Source organism: Candoia aspera, chromosome 2, assembly GCF_035149785.1.
Source record: "Candoia aspera isolate rCanAsp1 chromosome 2, rCanAsp1.hap2, whole genome shotgun sequence".
Taxonomy (NCBI): domain Eukaryota; kingdom Metazoa; phylum Chordata; class Lepidosauria; order Squamata; family Boidae; genus Candoia; species Candoia aspera.
Genome location: NC_086154.1, coordinates 59,526,610 through 59,540,891, shown reverse-complemented (window position 1 = coordinate 59,540,891; position 14,282 = coordinate 59,526,610). Strand labels below are relative to the sequence as shown.

The following is a 14,282-nucleotide window of genomic DNA, read 5'->3' as shown; positions in this document are numbered from 1 at the left end:
CTGCCAACATATAACAATCCCACGAGATAGAATCCTCCCCCCCCCCAAACGAAACACGCATCAGCCAAATGACATGCGAAACGTTACGATGCAGCGGTAACATTGGAATGATGAACACAACAGACTGTTGCTGGGAAAGTTAAAAGAGGTTCAAGGTAGCTCCACCCTAGAATCTCCCAGGTTATTTACCCTTAGGTCAGTTAGAGTAGCTTTAGTTTGGCAAGATTCTGTCTGTACAGTGAAAGCGATAAAGAGCTGGAGTTTGGATTACACTGACTTGACATTGTTCTTGGGCTGGCCCTGACACAAACCAAGCTGACTGTTTTACTACCCTACTCTAGAACCCCCCAAAATATCTGTTTTGTTGATACTGGACTTCTTTTCTGTTTTCTGAGTCATCAAAGTGGTATTAGAACTCTAATTAAATGAAGCTCTACTTTAAGTCATTTTGTTCAGTAGCTAACACATAAATTATCAGGTACTTTACATGCATTGCTTCAGCAATCTCTTGACTTTCAGCTACTTGGCATTATTCAAGAATATTACAGATTAATATTTCAGTCCATTGTAATAATCCCAAAACCATTCTTTATAAGCACTGGGAATTTTTTACCAGTAACAAAAACTATTGAACAAAAGGGGGAAAAAAGGAAGTAAGTGCCTGAAAGAGTACAAGAACAATTCCATCTTAGTACAGAAAGCAAAACATTCCATAGGTAAATTGTATGATTTCAGTATCAATGGCTGTTCCCTCTGCTACAATAAGATGAAACATCAATGCACTATTGAATAGCACATGCAGAAAAACAGAAATGCTATTAAAGGTGGAAAAACCTGAAGCCATTGTTTTTGCTTGATCCTCATCAATGTCTGCATTTACCATAAAAGTTATTTCATCCTAGTTTCAGCTTTTTATCTAGAGCTGTACTGGACTGATGGATAACGAATATTGGAATGGCTTCACCCAAAGAAGCTTTTCTAGGTCAGAAATGACCAGGTAAATGAGGCCTAGTTAAAAAAAAACAAAAAACAGCCTGGATCCAGGTAATTTTCATTCAGCAGTGAATGGTATCCTAAGCAATGCTTGATCACGGGGGGAATGTTTTTGTGGTAACTGTTCAGAGGAATGTCCTCTGTCCCCAATTCTGCTCCTAATGTCTCATTTTACTTGCTCTCTTAAGGCAGCCTTTCTCAACTTTTTGACCCTGGAGGAACCCTTGAAATATTTTTCAGGCCTTGGGGAACCCTGCATATTCAGGCTCAAATATAGGCCAGAAGTTACAAAATTACTGTATTTGCGTCATGGGTAGGCCTGTATCTATGCACTAACAGTGTTCTTAAACTAAAGAATGAAACTTACCTCTTCAATGTTAAATAATTTGAAATAATTTTTTTAATAAATTATGATCTCCTAGGGAACCCCAAGTAACATCTCACAGCACCCTAGGGTTCCATGGTTGAGAAACCCTGCTCTAAGGAGAGGTACAGAAGTCTTTGCAAAGTTCTATTCAGTTGTACAGGGAAAAGAGAAAACATGCATGTCTCCATACATACTGTATGCATATAATCCCACATACTCTAATAAAATAAACATGTTTCAGCGTATCGGTTGCATAAATTAAATGCTCTGTAGTTAATCTAAAATGTAATGAAACAACTTTTAGTCTAAAATCACAATTTTTATACACAATAAATATAAATCAATGGGTCTTTGTGCATCTCAGCTTTTCTAAAACTTAAAACTCCATCAATCTTTTAACAAAGTTGAAAGTGTATGCTTCTGACAAGTCAGTATTCTGTGTCCAGAGTTGTTTGCACAAGATGGGCAGCCATATAAATCAAATTAATTAAAACCATCAGTTTTAGAAGGCAACAACTGACCATCTTTCTACTTGTCTCTCATACCTTATCAACCAGCAAAGCGAACATTCTCACTAGGAAACTGAGCTACAAAATAAAAAGCTGTACCTTCTTCCTTACAAGACTGAATAAAATAACACATTGATTATATATCTTGGTTCTTTCAGGTAAACCAAAAAAGAAAAAAAACTTTAAAAATGGCTACATATTAGTAAATAAAACTAACAGTTTGTATGGTATATTCTACAGTAATATAGAGAAAACACTTTATTCATTTTATAAGCTTATCATGCTCTAACATTCTGCCACGTCAGTATTAATTTATTTTACTTCCATGGACTGTGTCAGTAGGAAGAAGTCTGTGTGCAGAAGAGGAGCTGGCATTCCATGATCAAGTGAGGTTACAACTCAAAATAGTGTTGAGTTTTACATATAAATAAGTGCATAGTGCAATGTTGCATATATATGATCTAGTTTTTCACCCATGCATAAATGGTTCAAAAGGAGATTTTCTACTGAAGCTTTAGTCTCCTCCCATTGTTTGGAATATAACTTCCAAATTGCTTTCAGCATCTGAACATATACAGTACTATGCAAAAGTCTTAGGCCACCATTAGATTTGTTGCTTTATATATGGTACAATGACCATATATAATTATTTCTCAGAGCCCAATCCTATGCATGTCTACTCAGAAGTAAGTCCCATTATATTCAAAGGGTAGAGGTGTTTGTATATTGTATACTGCATACAAATTTCCAGAATAATGCATACAAATTTCCTGTATTTTCTGGTTGTATTTTAATACAATCAGGGTTGGCCGGTTGTATTCCAGTCAACCCTGAAATGTATAGATTTTCATGTCACACATATCCAGATTACTGAATGCCTTTTTTTAAATCTTGCTTTAGCCCCACAAAATAAATAAACCACCCAGAGTCCCTCTTTTGGGGGAGATGGGCAGTGACAAAATTTGATTGATAAATAAATAATTTCTGTAATGATTCCGTAGTGGTTATGTGGCTTGTGTCATTTTCAGATTTATATTCCTGGAGGCAGTTGCAAATCCTTTTCTCTTTATCACAGGTTATTTTTGAAGTTATTCATGCCTTGAAGTGAATCCCTTTAAGATACAGTATATTGTCAGGCAGTACCTATATGACTTACTCCATTTTCAGGCTAATCACCTGATTCCCCCCATCCCCTAATCCAGGTGCTCTTAAAAGTCATGTACACCTCCCAGATGATTTTAAAAAAATGTCTTGAGCTCCTCCTCCATGAATAAAATCATGCTTTCACTGGAGTAAAGGTTGGGAAAAAATTAAATTACTGCTTATTTTTGATAATTCGATGTTAATCTATGGATCACAACAGCTTTCTCAGTATGGTTCCACAATCGCCCACTGTGGGTTCATCCAGGCAAGTGTGGAACAAAGCTCACAGCCTATTTTTTCAGCCCTTTGCCTGATCGCCCGGAAAAAAAGTTGTGACCCCATTCCCGACCCACAACCCTGCACTAATCAGAGGCTATTTTTAAATATCTGCCATCCTGTATCTGATGCAAACTATATCCCTTTGAGATTCAGTGCTTTGCTAAGTTACTGCCATTATTTTTCTCATCTTTTCTAATGGAAAAGTTAGTGAAAATACTGATTCGTAAGATTCGTTGGTTTGAAGAGCCTCCTCCTGGCGGACGCGTCCTGATCTATATTTACTGCGGTCCCAACCCGAAAAGCCAAGACCGGCCCTTGATGTCTTTTTGTTTCAGACGCCAGAACAGAAGGGACCGGCGCTCAGCCTGTGCCCTTAAGATTCACTCCCGGTGGCTCCGACAAACCATTTCCGAGGATCCTTGCACCCCTGTCCTCTTGGCACCAAGGAGCCTCCCCCAAGCCGGCGCTCTCTCTCCCTGAGTTGGAATCTGACCCGCGTTATGGGGTTGGATGGCCAGCCCGTCACGGCGGTCCACCTGCCATGGGGGCTGCTTGACGAGAGGGACAGCGGCCGTTCCGTCGCGCGCTTGAATTCCCGCCAGCTGCCGGCGGTTGGCTCCGGTCTCATCCGGGGCTACAACTCGAAAGTCGGCGCGAGCGCGGGCGGACCCAGGGCTCCGCGCTCCGTTCGCGGACCTGACCCCTAGAGGAGCTGCTCGTCACGTGCGAGAATGGCGCACCGAAAACTCGCCAGAGCTTCCCAATCCTTCAGCGCGCCGCGATCGTCTTCCCACGCTGCCAGGGTTCGTCTTCGCCCAAACACAGCTCTACCATTGGGTACAGCTGGTGGCACACGCGCGCCTCTCGTTTCCCTTCTGGAGCGCTTGTCCAATCGGCGGCCGCCAACTCGCCCGTCCCGAAAAGGGCTGGACCAACCAGGAAAAGTAGCGTGGAGGCTTGTTATAGAGTGGTCCAACGAAAGTCTGCAATGTAGAGCGAAGGAGGGAAAGGCAACCAATGAGATTCCGAGTGGGCGGCAAGTGCGTCGTCAAGGTGCCGGCTGTGAAGGGGCTTACTGTGAGCCGAGCGAGCGGCCGATGCGGGCTCGGAGAAGTAGGATGCGGGCGGCTAACGGGCTCTGGGCGGCGCTGGCCTTGATCCTGCTCCCTGGAGACAGCCACGCTCTGCGAGAGGGAGACTGCGAAGGTGAGTTGGCTTCGGGGAGCGAGGGTCTGGTGAGGTGGCAACAGCCAGCACTGGAAGTGGCGGGACTGCCGGGACTCCGCTGGCTCTGGCGGGAAGGGAAGAGGCGCGCTGAGCGAAGAGCCCCTCAGCCCACCCGGCTCCGCTCCGGGTCGGAGCGAAGGGTGGTTCCAGCCAGAGCCTTCCCGGCTCCCGTACGCTTTGTCTTCTATCACCAGAAGCAGTACTGAGCCACCTCGCGGGGCTGTTGTGGGGCCTGGGTGCTGCCGAAGTATAAATCTGGATTTTTAAAAAGCCATGATTGACCCCGGCGACAGACCGTGAGGCCCGGTGCTTAGAGTCCGCGTCTCGTTGAAAGGAAGCCGGCTTTGCGAAGTGGCCTCCTGAAGTTCCTTCGCGAAGTGAAAGAGGCTGCGAGCCATTACAGTCCAGTGATTAAGAAGAGCCCGGCTCGTGGGGGCTGCTATCAGGACGAGGACAGGACAGACCAGCCCGCTGGAAGAGAGGGGGTTCGGGTTTCTGAAAAAATAGGTTAACGACGTTGGAATGAAATGTCACTTTCAGATGGTTCTTGGGCAGTATTTCTATGAGCTGGAAAGCGTTTAGTTTGGGACATGCTAGTAAAGAGAGATCAGTGTAACATTCTTTGGGCCAATGGATAATCTTGAGTTTGGGATTTAAACTGACTAGGATATTCAGGAGGATGCAATTCCTGTGTCAATCACTACAATGCAAGGGACGCACATAGATCCTTCCTTGTTCTTTTTAATAAGTGATTACTAGTTTGAAAAGTGTTTCCTATTTTTGTTGTTGTGTTCTGTACAGTGTGGTGCAGTAGTTAAAAAGTGCTGGAGGAGCCAGGAAACTCTGGTTCAAGTCCACTCTCAACTTTAGAAACTCCATGGGTGATTTTGGGCTACTCACACTCTCGGCCCAAACTACCTCACATGGTAGCCAAACTACCTCACATGGTTACTGTTGTGGGGATCTCTGTCTAAGCTGTTTTGAGTACTTGATTAACTCAAATAAAATAAATTAAAACAGATGTGGTAAAGTGAATGTCCTGCTCTTGACAGGACCATGTTTCCTGGTTCTTTGTTATCCAGCACTTCCTGCAGGAACAGCAGCTTGGTTAGTCATTTTTACTTGCACAGACTTTGTTCCAGGATCAGACTTGAATCAGAATTAATCACAGCTTTTAAGTAGTAAAGTTAATCATTACAAGAATAACTATATTTTGTTAAGCATATTATGAGTGTGTTATATCCACACTGATAAACTGCAGTCATTCTGAATGCATCTGGGATTTCTGGCAGTGGTTTCTAGGAAAGAGTATTGCTTTCCCCAACACCCTTTCCATTTCAGAAACTAGCACCTCTTTGTTGCTGTCTCACCAAAGAGAGAAGAGTTTACTCAGTATCTTTTAGGAGCTTTGCTGTAGGCAGATAAAACTATTGAGAACAATTAGAGGTATGTGTATTTCATTCTTATAACAACTCTGTGACATGCTATGAAACAAAATGTGGAATCAGCTATTGCTTCTCTTTCAAAAAACACCCATTGCTTTGTTTCTGGTAAGTATACCAGTCTGGAAATGGAAGATGCTTGCTGAGATAGGAATGTTTTATTTCTGTCTAACAAAAAATTATCTTTATAAATTGGGAAAATGAACATTGTTGTTCATTTAGTTTCCAGAACTGAAAAACTAAAGTATTTTCTGCTGTCCGAATACAAATTAAAATGAGTATTTTGATTAAAAAAAACAAATCCTGAGGCTTAAAGACATGGCTGCAATACACAAAGTAATTTTTCTTTTACTCATATTCACTGGACTAGTATACACCATGCTTCATTACTGAAAGAAACATTATTCTGTATACCTCCTTCTAGGCAGTATGAGAGTGCTTCTGCATAACTCCTAGAGCTGCCTTGATAATGGGAGGCAGCTGTCATGAAAACTGATGCAAGTCTGATGTGATGTCTTCCTATCTAGCCTGTCCCATCTTGTATTATACTAGTGGTGCAGAAATAAGCAGTACTATACTAACTGCCATGGTGCCAGTATGATCAGACAAAGGATATTTAAGAATCTCCTAAAAGCCCAATGTGCAATTAAGCATTCAGATAAGTGCCAGCCTATTTTAAAAGCCTGTGACAAATGTCATTGCAATGGTCACTCAACCCACATGACTACTACTAATAGTGGTTTCATGGTAGAGTCTTAAAACATTAATCCAACCTGAAAGTCAAACAAATGTTAGAAGGATTTGTTTTTCCTTTTTGAAAACCAAGGCTTACCGAGGAGCAAATGCAGTCACATACCTGATGTCATGGAGTGTTGTAGCAATTTCTATTTACTGCTTATAGCACTTGCTTTCAATTAATTACTTTATATTGCATTATCCCACTTCTTTTTGCTATACTAATATGTCACCTGAATGTGTTTCTTTTCTCTCCAGTAGCTTGTTTTCTGCATTAGTGTCTGTTCTTTTCATGCATTGTTCTTTTTTTCATTTTTGTTTAAACCCCTTGAATTCTTAAGAAAGATACAATTAGTTAAATGTCCATTTTTTTCTTCACAGTATGCGTGTCATTCCTGGGAACTTTCTACCGGGCTCTACAAGAGAACAATGTTGAGTTCACACCTAACAGTATTGAAAAAGAACTTCTGAAATTCTGCAAAGAGGCAAAAGGCAAAGAAAACCGTTTTGTAAGCATTAATAATCAAATGTGGGTTTTCAGTCAATCATCAATTGACTTTAAGCAACGTGAAGCTGATGGAAAGATCAGGCTTCTTAAAAGACAAAATATATTTGAGCAAGTATGCTTCTGAGAGCTGGAGAGGAAATTATAATAGAAACTTCATACAATGAGCATGTTCTTGATTAATATTTTTAATTTTTAAAATCCAGCTATAATTTTGAAAAGACAGTAATATTGGCATTACCTGTAGAAAAGCAAGAATCAAGTGTCTAGGCCAAAAGCATTGCTCAGAAGATAGTTTCATATGCACTGAAATAGCATTAATGATTGGTCCATCCATATTATACTAGTCCTGAACCCAGATATTGCAATAGAGATGGATCCATTGACAGCATATATAACAAGGTATCTCTTGCAGACTGAGTGGCTAGAAACAATCATCATGGGAGATACATCTTTGCGTATTTTGCTCCTAGATCATTTTAGGTTTTATTTAGCACTTTGAATTAGGCTATGTAACAATCAGGAAGCAGTGAAGTAATTCAACAGGAATTAGATGATATTAAAAAAAAACCTAGAAAATATTCTATAAAGGCAATGCCATGCAGTGGGTAGTGATAATTTTACTTGATCTCTGAAGCATGTGTGATTGTAGTTTCTCTAGAAAAGAGTAAGTTGAACTGGCATACCCACCTAAGCTATGCAGAACATTCCTGTGAAAAATCATTCCTGGATTCTTTTGAGGAATGCTCTCCGAGAGTACTCTTGGAGTTAGGTGATTGGATTGTTTTTTATTTACTTTGAGAGAACTGGCTATATGAGTAATCCCCAGATCTCTTTTCCACTTAACAACTTCACTTCTGAATTCTCTGTATTAAATTTTGGCCTGTTTGAAAACAAGGGGATTAGATTCAGCTGTTCTTTATTTACTTTAGACACCAAGGCAAGGCTTGTTAAGTTAGGAAAGAAAAAATGTAGAATTCCCACATTGCACATAACCTTAAACTAGCCATAGGTGGGGCCATCCTAGTTTTCTTTTTCATTTAAGCTTCAAAGAAATGTTACAATTAATATTTGTTTTAAAAAGTTAACAGCAGTCTATAAAAACTAAGTAACAATATATAATAAATAACAAGGGCCATCCTAGTTTTCAGTTGCTTTCAGTAAAAGGAAGAACCACACAGTGCTGGAGAGTAGTATCAATAAACAAAGGCACAATTACTTTAAGCTTTATCTATGCATATGACAAATTTGATAGGTGCTCAAGAGATGCCTGATTCTTTTGTAAAAAAATAATGTCCTGATTTCTTTCTCACTGCTTCTCTTCTAGTGTTATTACATTGGAGCAACCAGTGATGCAGCCACCAAAATAATTAATGAGGTATCAAAACCTCTAAGTCATCATATCCCCATTGAGAAGATTTGTGAGAAGCTGAAAAAGAAAGATAGTCAGATCTGTGAACTGAAATATGGTGAGTATGAATAAATGTTGGCTGTAGAATAAATGAGAACATAAGAGGCATGTTGGGTTGCACTAAAAACCCTCCATATACAACATTTTTTTCTAACAGTTCAAATTTATAGAGTAACAGGAAGAGGATGATAATCATACTTTATTATATTTGTAAGTCACAGCAGAGTCACAACTAGATAGATTTAGCTGATCTTGAAAAAGCTACGTAGGGTTGGACCTGCTTAATATTTGGTAGACCACAAGAATTCCCAGGGCTGTAGGCTAAACTGTAAAGCTGGGAAATCATCCCCAAAGGTGGCAGCGCCAACCACTTCCATACTGTTGTCAAACAAAAATAGCCATGGTGCCACCTGGAGCTGGACTCAGTTCAAGGGGGACTGTACCTGTGCATTTGTCTACTGCTCTTTATTTACAACAAAGAGTCAAAATGCAGACAAGCACAGTGCAGTATTATTTTTAATTATACTAATGTGGTAAGAGTGTCTCAGAAATGTTCAAGACATGCATGATTTGGAGACGACAACAGAGCTGATTTATTCTTCATGAATTTGTTTCCTCCTCAAGCTATTTCATGGTGGTGAATTCTGTGAAGAATATCCCTTTTTCTGGCATCAGTATTCCACTCTTTTCATTTATTGGATCACTTGAAATGATTGTATTGTCAGAGAAGGATAAAGTTCTACTTTAAGCATTGAAAATATTGCAGGATGAAGATAATAGGAAAGCTATTGAGAATAAGCCTCATTAAGTAAAATATATTCCAAGTAAATACAGCAATTCTATGCATATCAGCTAAAAGATACATTTCTTCTTTCATTACCAAACAAATTGGTAATGTTTGGAAATAGACAAAGAAATAAATAAAAAAATTGGTTTGTATGGCTACCCATCTCATCTGAGCAATAGGTAAAAACAAGTCCATTAAAAGCAAGTTAAAAAAAATACACACACACATACAAACAAACATATAAAACCATCAGTAATACTTTTAAAACAAAATAATTTTGATCAGCGGCAGAATCCACCCTTACATCAGCTCAACACAGCCACTGTAAAAGTTCCCCACCATTGCCGGATCCCCAGGAATGGCAGCAGAGTCTTGACTTCAGGACCTTCCTAAGGGCTGGGAGGATAGGGACGAATCTAAGGTCCAGGGGTATGATGTTCCACAGGGCAGGGTCCATAGCAGAAAGTGCTCTCTTCCTGAGTCTAGGGGGATGACACTCTTTTGTAGATGAGACATGCCTCTCCTGCTGGTCCTGATGGGATGGGTAGATGTAATGGGCAGAGGTGGACCCTTGGTTAACCCAGTCCTATGCCATACAGGCCTTGATGGGTCATTACCAGCACCTTGAATTGAACCCAGAAGCATGCTGGCAACCAATGCAGCTTGCGGAGCAGAGTTGTAACATGTGCTGACACATAACTGCCCGTGCTGCCACATTCTGTACCAGCTGCAGCTTCCAGATGCTCTTCAAGGGTAGCCCCATGTAGAGCGCATTACAGTAATCTATTTGAGAGGTGACCAGGGCATGAGTGACTCCCAGTCCAGGAATGGGTGCAATCGGTGCACAAGATGAACCTGTGCAAAGGCTCTCCTGGCTGCAGCTGCCACCTGCTCATTGAGCAGGAGCCATGAATCCAGGAGAGCCCCCATATTACATCCCCGGTCTGTTTCAGGCAGTGCCACCACATCCAGAACCAAAGATGCTAGGTCTCTAGAAATGTTCATGTGATGAATTTGTTTCAGCGCTGCAGAATTTCATTGGAAAAACAGCAAGTGGAGGTCCAGTATTGCTTCTAGCAATATTGCCTACACAACAATTGTTAATTATTGCTAAATAAGTTACGGATATTGCTAAAAAGAATCCAGTAGTTTTGAAAACTTGCTCTCATCAAGATGGCCATGACTGAAGGGCAAATAAATTTGAACAGAGCTTTAGGATGGGAAATAGTGGAAGGAGTTAGGCATGATAATTTGTATGCAGTAGAGTCACAGTTAGAGGTATTTCAAGCTTTAAAGTAGCTTTCTGAGTTCTAAATGAACAGTTATGAGAGGAAAATGATCCTGTTCCAAAAGAGACATAGAAATAGGCATTGCACACTTGGGCATTTCCTGTGAGCTCAGAAGAGTCTGTTTTGAATTTGAATTGTTCTGCACCTCACTAGTCCCAATAAAATGTGAGGCTGTATGCAAGAGAGTGGGAGCAATCTGACTTCTTTGTAAGCAGGAAAGATAACAGTTCTAGAACTGTTGAAAAAAAATGAACAGTGGAGCCTGTTTATATTTCCTCAAAGGAGCCTGCTGTCCTGTTTGAAAATAAGGACTTTTTCAGCATGATTTTGAGAATCTGTTTTGAATTCCTCTTATCTTTTTCATTCTTGATTTGTTATTTTTCAAAGTGTATGCTTTTACTAGAGTTATTGGCAAATCTTACTATAGTCTTTATTATGCATGCCTCTGATCTCAATTGAATTTAAGAATACACTACAATTTAGGTGAATCAGAATCATGAGCTTAACTATTTTGTTTGTCTAAAGGAGGAACAAATTGTACCATTTCTTGGAAATGATTTTGGTTGCAAGTAAACTTCTACATGATTTATCATTTCCCTGAAGTATAATTACATTTAATCGTAATTCTAAGTTACGATTTAATAAGGAACCAGCTTTAGGGGAGAGGGCAGTACATGAACCTGAGGTGCTTCATAAAGGGACAGTTTTTTTGCCCTTGCAGGCCACGTATAACAAAGTGTAGTACATTCCAGGTCTGCACTTGGACGTTTTCATATGTAACCTTTAAATGTCCTCTCCCTGGGCACCAAGATAACTATACTTGGTGAGAGTCATTCAGTTTAAATTAAAAAACCTACACAGGGATGACTCATATTTGAATGGTTTGCCAGGCAGTCCAGAGACTGGAGGGGTCACTGACAATCATCCTTACCCATCTTTAAACATAACACAATTGCAGCAGAAGCAAAAGAGGTATTTATGGGCATAGTTTCTGTAGGAGGCTGTATAGAAGAGTTGCAAGTGATACAGGATGATCCTTATATTACCTGTTCCTCCATTCCTTATGATATTAGAAATCTGCTGAAAACACCATGTCAATTTATTTTGTTCCCAACTCTAGTATAGATTTGAGTTATGAAAGCTTGCATTCTTTATTCAAGTTGATCTGTAGTAGTCTTTTGTTTTTTAAAAAGTATATATATAATTAGCCAGTACAAGCTGAGCATAGTAACAATAACAGTACGCTTTTATAATCACCAGTAAGTATATATATTTTTTCCAATAAAAGATACAGAGAAGAAGGGAATATTGGACAATTAGAGGGAAAAAGAAACTGGTTTCATCACTGTCCACCATTAACTGGAAACTATTCCTTCTAAACTATGTAAGATCAACTGCTGAATAATTATAATTGGCATCAGGGCACAAATCAGAGATTAATCATCTAATGTTTGTACTATTAATGCATCATATAAGTAACATGTACTCCTCTTTCCACAGATAAACAGATTGACCTGAGCACTGTAGACCTGAAGAAGTTGAGAGTCAAAGAATTGAAAAAAATTCTAGATGACTGGGGTGAAACATGCAAGGGCTGTGCAGAAAAATCAGATTACATTCGTAAAATCAATGAACTGATGCCTAAATATGCACCAAAAGCAGCCAGTTCGCGGACAGATCTCTGACCACAATAGTGACCTCTATCAATTAGCAAGATACACAAAAACTATGTTAATCTTTCTATTTTCTTTCCTGGAAAGCTTTTTTTGTAACTTATTTAACTGGGTTTCAAGTATCAAATTGGAGGGATTCTTGCAATGCTGGTTCAGCTGCCTCGTCATGTCTCAAGTTTTTATTTCTGTTGTCTCTGATTTATTATAAGACATTGACATACATATGGGATTTTTAAATAAAAGTTATGAAACCTAGTGTCAGTTGAACTAAAAGAATTGTCATTAGTTTAGTGATGAGCCTGAGTGCTGTACTTTTCCAGCCTACCTGAGTAACAGATGTAATGGGTTTGAAGATGATCTTTGAGGAAGTATAGCTTGAGTTTGCTGTATGACTGTCTTTCTACACTCTGTCTTTTTAAATGCTGAACACTTATTACATATCCAGATGAAATGTTTTAAGTGCTAGTCTTGCACATTTTTGACAGGAGTTAATCTCTCTGAACAAGAAAGGCATTTAGTCTGTCTTTCTGTTTCCACTGCCAGTGCAGATGACAATCCTTTCTTATTCAACTACAAATATGCATCGGCAGAAGGGGAAGATAACTTCGTTTTGTTTTTAAAGACAGGATGAGTACTAATTTCATATGATGCACATACTATGAACTGTTAAAGCAATTTGTGTTGTGTTGGCTCTCCACGGTCTCATGGAGCAGTTCTGGGTGCAGGCATTGCAGATGGCATCAACTTGAGCTTTCTCTGCTCAGGGTGGAATTAAATCTGCGCGACTCATTTTTGAGAAAATTATGGCTGTAAACTGGAATTTCTTTATTTTTGACCAATGTTAAGTGTGAAGGCACTGAGGTGTTAATTACAAGAAAGAGACAATTGTTCAGAATTGTTAGTTTCATTCAAGGAAGTCCCTCAGGGCTTTAAATACATACATTAATCCTATCCTCATTCTCTTGTTTGATGTATGTTCATTTGAATAGATTTGGCAGGGAGCAGCCATTGAACAGGAAGCTTTGCAGAATGTTGTTACCAGAAACTAAAAACATATGGGGAAAAATGGACGAAGGAACCCCCATAGGGAAAAAAAGTGTACCTTTAATAAACATACTTTGAAAAAATATATATTGAAAAATAGGTGTGGTTGTGGGCCTGAAGATAAGGACTTCCTTAGTTTTTAGATAGCTTTGGAAGTAAATTTATCATGGGATGTAATCTTAAGCCCATTTACGATATAATTTGAGTTTGAAAATAGCACTCACAGAATTGTTACAAACCCTATTAGAAGGAATTATAGGCACGTGTGTTACATACATGCACATTTAATTTCTACTAAGGTTATGAATATCTGCAGGGCAAAAAAGCTAAACTAAATGGACAAGTGAGATTTCCTTACCTAGATTCTCCTAATATTTTAGTAAAGCTTGTTTAACTGATGTAAAATGGAAAGAAAAGCACTTTTGAGAAAGGTTATTCTTGACTTCATTAAACAGGATAGTAATTCCGTTTTAATGGACTTTAAACCAGGTGCAAACTATTCAAGTAATTCAGCAGCGTGTCATCAGCTGTCGTTTAGGAAAAATGGGAATTGAAATCCTGTTGTTAGTCTTTTGCTTTTAAAACCCGGAACACGACTTTTTCTGTATAATCGCTTGCGTATCCTGCCGAATCGAGAGTTGCGTATTTGGACCTGAAGACGTGTGTGCCTCTTATTTCCGCCCGCGCAGCATGCTAGTGATTCTAATTCAGAGGACCCTCTAAGGGACTCCGCTCCTGTGTCTTTAACTGCGGCTTGATACTAAACAGGAGCCGCCAGGCTTGGCAGAGTCGTAAGTCAGAGGCCTGAAGCGCAGGGCGCGCGCGGGGTCTTGACACGATGCTTCAAGCGCATGCACTCCTCGCTCGCTCTACGGCGC

General features: G+C 39.8%; 1 protein-coding gene across 1 annotated transcript; it reads left to right on the top strand.

The window, feature by feature from the left end:
- Positions 1-4,313: 4,313 nt before the first annotated feature.
- MANF (mesencephalic astrocyte derived neurotrophic factor) lies at positions 4,314-12,615 on the top strand. The gene is made up of 4 exons (XM_063291942.1): positions 4,314-4,497; positions 7,077-7,204; positions 8,528-8,669; positions 12,188-12,615. Exons 1-4 carry the CDS (start codon positions 4,389-4,391, stop codon positions 12,370-12,372), a joined length of 564 nt encoding a protein of 187 aa, XP_063148012.1. The 5' UTR covers positions 4,314-4,388; the 3' UTR covers positions 12,373-12,615.
- The last annotated feature ends 1,667 nt before the right edge of the window (positions 12,616-14,282 follow it).

Excerpts from the sequence above, each read along its gene's own strand:
- MANF (XM_063291942.1), top strand. The coding sequence starts at position 4,389 with ATGCGGGCTCGGAGAAGTAGGATGCGGGCGGCTAACGGGCTCTGGGCG. Across the intron at positions 7,205-8,527 it reads AAGGCAAAGAAAACCGTTTT|TGTTATTACATTGGAGCAAC; the intron begins GTAAGCATTAAT and ends CTTCTCTTCTAG. Across the intron at positions 8,670-12,187 it reads GATCTGTGAACTGAAATATG|ATAAACAGATTGACCTGAGC; the intron begins GTGAGTATGAAT and ends CTCTTTCCACAG.